At 54.5% G+C, this 6000-nt stretch overlaps 1 protein-coding gene across 1 annotated transcript; it reads left to right on the forward strand.

Annotated features, from left to right (window-relative positions):
• The first annotated feature begins 3474 nt into the window (after positions 1-3474).
• On the forward strand, positions 3475-5164 carry GH1 (growth hormone 1). Its single transcript, NM_001081948.1, is given in 5 exon segments — positions 3475-3484; positions 3738-3898; positions 4112-4228; positions 4428-4589; positions 4862-5164. Coding segments are annotated over 5 exon segments (651 nt in total). The 3' UTR covers positions 5063-5164.
• Positions 5165-6000: the final 836 nt, after the last annotated feature.

The raw sequence follows: 6000 nt of genomic DNA on the forward strand, positions 1-6000 counted from the left end.
ATTGGGCTACATCAGGTTGTTTTTTCCTGCCTCTTTTCTTGGTGCCTGTGGACCTCATTCTGGACGGAAGCTCCTTGTGTTCAATACCCCCAGCTTCACTGAACATCTTCTGAGTGGGGACTTGATCGCTGCCCTGCTAGCTTTGCATGAGGAAAGTTCTGTCCATGCCCAGCAGCGCCACTGTCTTTCCCAGATGAGGCTTCTAAAGAGCTTGGCATTTGGGAAGACCTGGGCCTTGAGCAGCCATCACATAGGAGCTGAGAGACTCTGGGCAAACTACTTTGTGTCTTTGATCCTGAATGTCCTCTTATGAATGGGCTTCACAACTCCTATCACCCAGTAATACAGTGCCTGGCACGTGGTGTGTATTCACAAATGTTGATCTCCTTCCCCACCTCTCCTGGAGAAGCCCTTGGGAATCCTCATATAGTATTCTCTAAAGATTTTGACCCAGTGTGCTGAGTGATCAACTTGTGTTGGAAGCAAAGAAGAGGTGGAGTATGTCCGGGGTGCAATCCCAGCCTCTAGCCTCAAGGAAGACAGGACAGAGCTAGTGGTGGGAAGTGTGGTCTCAAGTGACCACAGTGGGGGCAGAAAGAGCTGCCACCAGTCCCTCTTAGGCTGTCCCTAAAACCAGGGCGAGTATGACTGTAAATAATGAGATGGCCCCAAACTCTACGGAGTTGACCCTCAGAGGTGCTCTTGAAGCTTGAAAGAGGCCACTCTCGGATCAAGAGCAGATCTGTAAGTTTCCACAACACAGAGAACCCCAGAGATGGTCAAGTCCAGAAATATGAAGGGCTTTCAATCACACTGAAATTCATGGATTCCAAGACGATGAGGGATTCATCCCGAGCCTTTTGAAGCAGACCTTAGAGATGCTAATCACAGCCTCTCCTCACTGGTCACCATGCAGAGGCCATTGTTGGGCATTCTCTGAACCTGGAGAAGCCAAGGGTCTGGCCTCAGGGTAATGCCCCAAGAAAGGGTGAGCAACTTCCCAGAACTGGAGGGAAAATCCTGAGTCTAATTCAAAGTTTATCTTCTACTAGCAATGAATTATGTATGTGGTCTTCATCACTAAAGGCCCTGAAAACGTCCAGACTGGAGAAAAGAGTCACCAGCATCCACCCCTACATCCTTCAGTTCTTCCCTCTTTGGGTCCAATGGCTGCCATGGTAACCTTTTATAAAATGTATCCCCAGGGGTCCCCAGAGTCTTGTTGGCCCCCAGTTCTGGGGTCAACAGAAGTGGATGTGGTGAGAGGAGAGACGCTTCCCTCGCCTGGCTGGTCCCACCTGTTCTTGGCAGTAACCTGCCTGGTGGGGAGCCTCAACCACACCTCATTTGCAGCCACCTTGTGTGGCTCTTGAGCATTCCCCAACTTGGGCTCCTGTACCCTCACTCCTAGAGGAGGCCTGAGGCTTCTCTCATGGTCCACAGTTCACAGACAAGCCCCCCCAGCATTAGCTAGCAGCCTTTCATGAGGAGTTCCACATCAGCGCCCCTTTCCCTGGGTGACATAGGAGAAAGGAGTGGAGGGGGAGGCAGAAGGCATGTGGGGCTCAGAGACTCTCCTCTACTTCCTGCCTGGCCCATCCTCTTTGATGGAGCTGGAAGGTGTCCCCACCTTCCACAGAGCCTGTACCTTTGATGGCACGTCACTCTGATCTTCCCACAGTCCTGCCTAGAGAACAGCTGCCACAGGTCCCAGTGCCCTCCCAGCAGATAATGAATCGGGGCTCGGTTGGGCAATGGTTCAAGAATGATGGGAGAAAAGAGAGCCCTATTTCTGGTCCTAAAAGGTGGAGGGAGCAAGGCTCAAGTACTCATATTCTCAACCACAGGAGTGTGACTTTCCAACATTGGTTGCCAACACCAGAACCAACCTCCTCTAGAAGGGTTTGCTTGTTCATTGGTTTGTTTTATGAGGGAAATGTGTTCTTTCCTGCTTTTATCCCGGAGGGTGATTTGATGCTGGTGACCTGTAGATGCTGAAATAGCCTGACCCTGGCACCAGCAGACTGGAAGGCAGGCAGCTTTACCTTCCTGGCCCTATCCTTGCCCTGTTCTGTGGTCTCCAACATGCACCCCGTGTCTCTAGACAATTCTCACCTAGTAAATGAGGGACAACAACCTGCCCCCTTAGGGGGCACAAAATGAGGCAAAGAGAGCCTTGTGATTAGAGGCAGGCTCTCTGTGTTCAGAGGGATGTAGAAGGTAAAGGAACTGAGTGGCACCCACCCCGTCTGCTTTGAGAAAGGGCTTTGCATGAGGCAACTTGGGAAGAGCCAGCCTTTGAGATCTGCTGCCTTGGCAGAGCAAGCCAGTGCAAGTCAGCCTCTCTGAGCCTCAGTCTCTTCCTCTGTACATGGGGCGATAACACCTCCTTCACAAGATGTTTGTGAGGGTCAAATGTGAGAATGCACAGGCATGCTCATCACAGCCTGATAAGTTCTATGTAAATATTAAATAAAGGAGAAGAAAGAGGAGGGAGGAGACTACGGTGACTCGAGCAAGCATCTTTCAGGGTGCTGTACCTTGAGTTCCAGTTCTGGGGACGAGACTCAAGCCTTCACGGTCTCTTCCAACTTTGGGGTTCTCTGATGGTGGCAGGGCGGTGGGAGGAAGCACTTGTGGTCTGTGTCTGTTCCTTGGATTTCTGATTCTTGTCCAAGAAGCATCCACACCTCAAGTTTTGGTCCTTTGCCCCACCTGGCTGGGGGGGGGGGGGGGGGGGGGGAGGGCCTGTGTGGGGCTGGTGCCCTCTAGTGGTTAGTGTCAGCACTTCATCCACCTGCCTTAGGCCAGACCAAGTGGTGGGATGGCCGCAGGATAGTGATAAAGGTGGAGGTCGCATCTGGAGCTGAACTGGGCCCTAGCACCACAGAACATATTGCTCTCCTTGGCCCCCTTTCCCAACACACACATTCTCTGTGGTGGGTGGAGGGGAGCAGTGCGGGGAGGAGGAAAGGGATAGAATGAGGAAGGGGTCAGCAGAGCTCTCAAGGCCCAGCCGTCCTGACACAGCCCTCCTTTTGGGGACCAGGTTGGGACCTCCTCGCCTTGATGGACAACTCCACAGTGAGATCCTGCCAGAGCACGCCTGAACTCAGACTACTCCCTTCTGCCACTCCCCCTTAATAAGAGGACAGATTGGTGGTCTCTCTGGCTGAGACCCTGTGTGTACAACCTCCCAGGGCTGGTGACAGTGGGGAGGGGAAGATGATAAGCCTGGGGGACATGACCCAAGAGAGGAGCGGGTACAGGATGAGTGGGAGGAGGTTCTAAATTATCCATCAGCAGAGGCCCATCAGTGGCCCCATGCATAAATGTATAGAGAAAATAGGTGGGGGCCGAGGGGAGAGAGAAGGAGCCTGGGCATAAAAAGGGCCCGCAGGGGACCGATTCCAGGTTCCTAGGACCCAGCTCCCCAAACGGCTCAGGGACCTGTGGACAGCTCACCCAACTGCGATGGCTGCAGGTAAGCGCCTCTAAAATCCCCCTGGGCTTGGCATCTACTGAGGGGTGACAGGGGGCCCTGCAGATGGATGACGGCACTAACCCTGGGCTTTGGGGCTCCTGAATGTGAGCACAGACATTTGGCCAAGTTTAGAATGCTCTCAGTCCCTGTGGGAAGGAGGGGGAGGAAAGAAGTTTCCCTGAGGGAGGGAGAGGTCTGGCAGGAGACCCAGGCCTCCGGCTCTCTGCCCGCCACCCTCCATGTGTTTCTCTAGGCCCTCGGACCTCCGTGCTCCTGGCTTTCGCCCTGCTCTGCCTGCCCTGGCCTCAGGATGTGGGCGCCTTCCCCGCCATGCCGTTGTCTAGCCTGTTTGCCAACGCTGTGCTCCGGGCCCAGCACCTGCACCAACTGGCTGCTGACACCTACAAAGAGTTTGTAAGCTTCCCAGGGATGGGTGCTCATGGGGGGTGGCAGGAAGGGGTGAATTCCCCGCCGTGGGACATAATGAGAAGAAACTGACAAGTTCAGGGTTATTTTATCCAAGCGAAGATGCTCTCTGGTGAGCATAAACTGAGGAGGGGTTCCAAAGAATCTCGGTGATGAGAACCGTGCACCAGCTTAGACCCCGGTGGGCGTTCTTTCTCCCAGGAGCGCGCCTACATCCCCGAGGGACAGAGATACTCGATCCAGAACGCCCAGGCTGCCTTCTGCTTCTCCGAGACCATCCCGGCCCCCACGGGCAAGGATGAGGCCCAGCAGAGATCTGTGAGTGGCCCTGCCCAGGAAGAGGGGCCTCCCTCTTTCTAAGAAGGCCGCCCTTTCGCTCCCCGGGCCCTGGGCGGCCTTGTCCCCTAGGTGGCGGAGCAGGGCCGAGGGTGTAGGGTGACGGGGTAAGGCCCGCGGGCAGAGCGGGGCCTAGAGCGGCTGCCCTGCGCCTGCGCACCCACTGCGCCCCTCCCCGCAGGACATGGAGCTGCTCCGCTTCTCGCTGCTGCTCATCCAGTCGTGGCTCGGGCCCGTGCAGTTGCTCAGCAGGGTCTTCACCAACAGCCTGGTGTTTGGCACCTCGGACCGCGTCTATGAGAAGCTGAGGGACCTAGAGGAAGGCATCCAGGCCCTGATGCGGGTGGGGATGGCGTTGCGGGTCCCCCTCTCCTGGGTCTGGAGGCCCCTCTGGCTTAGCTGAGGGGTGGGGGCTTACATAGGCTGGGGAAGACAGATCTCGACGCCCTCTTTGTAGCTGTCCAGCCCTGACCCAGGAAAGATCTGACTCTTCACTTCCCCTTTTGAATCCTCCCTGCCTTTCTCTAAGCCCGGGAAGGGAAGGTGGAAATGGAGGGGGAGGGGAGGGAGCAGCTTGCAAGTTCTCGGCCTCTCTTTTCTCCTTCTCTTCTGCAGGAGCTGGAAGACGGCAGCCCCCGGGCTGGGCAGATCCTCAAGCAAACCTACGACAAGTTTGACACAAACTTGCGCAGTGATGATGCACTGCTCAAGAACTACGGGCTGCTCTCCTGCTTCAAGAAGGACCTGCACAAGGCTGAGACGTACCTGCGGGTCATGAAGTGTCGCCGCTTCGTGGAAAGCAGCTGTGCCTTCTAGTGCTGGGCTTCTCTGTTACCCCTCCTCAGTGCCTCCCTTGATCCTGGAGAGTGCCCCTCTAGTGCCTACCCATCTTTCCTAATAAAATAAAATTGCATCGTATTGTCTGAGTAGGTGTTGTTCTATTCCAGGATGGATGGGGGCAGTACCGGGCAAGGGACAGGTTGGGAAGACAACCTGTAGGGATCTTGTGCCATCTATTGGGAACCAAGACACTGAACAATAACTGACCCAGTTCTTCCTGGGCTAGAAAGAAGCTGACACATTCACTCCTCTCTGTTACACACCAAGTCCACTCCCCAGGTCGGTGGGCCCAATTTGCTGGGCAGTCATAGGTCAGGACCACCCCCAGAAGGTACTTGGGAGCATTCCTTCCTCCCCCACCAGCACACCACCACCAAACCTAGGCTCCAGGAGTGGGATGAAATGAAAGCAAGACAGGCTATGAAGTACAGAAGCAAAACACCCCAACATGCGAGAAAACCATGAGAGAATTCATAGAATTACTTCTGTGCATAAAATTTAAGGTGAATACACATGAGGCCCACCTACTCTTGGGAAATGGGAACAGCGCAAAAATGGCTTTGGGGGGCCAGAGTGGTGGCACAGCAGTTAAGTTTGCACACTCCACTTGGGCCGCCTGGGGTTCCCTGGTTCAGATCCCGGGTGCAGACCTATGCACTGCTTGCCAAGTCATGCTGTGGCAGGTGTCCCATATATAAAGTAGAGGAAGATGGGCACAGATGTTAGCTCAAGGCCAGTCTTCCTCAGCAAAAAGAGGAGGATTGGCGGTAGATGTTAGCTCAGGATTAATATCCGCCCCCCCAAAAGAAGAAAAAATGGTTTTGGGACAAACAGAACCAGAATGTTTGAGATCTGAACTAGGAAGTAGAAAAGATTCTAAATTGGGGGTTGCAAATTCAGTGCCAACAGGTGCC

The sequence above is a fragment of the Equus caballus genome, chromosome 11, assembly GCF_041296265.1.
Source record: "Equus caballus isolate H_3958 breed thoroughbred chromosome 11, TB-T2T, whole genome shotgun sequence".
NCBI lineage: Eukaryota > Metazoa > Chordata > Mammalia > Perissodactyla > Equidae > Equus > Equus caballus.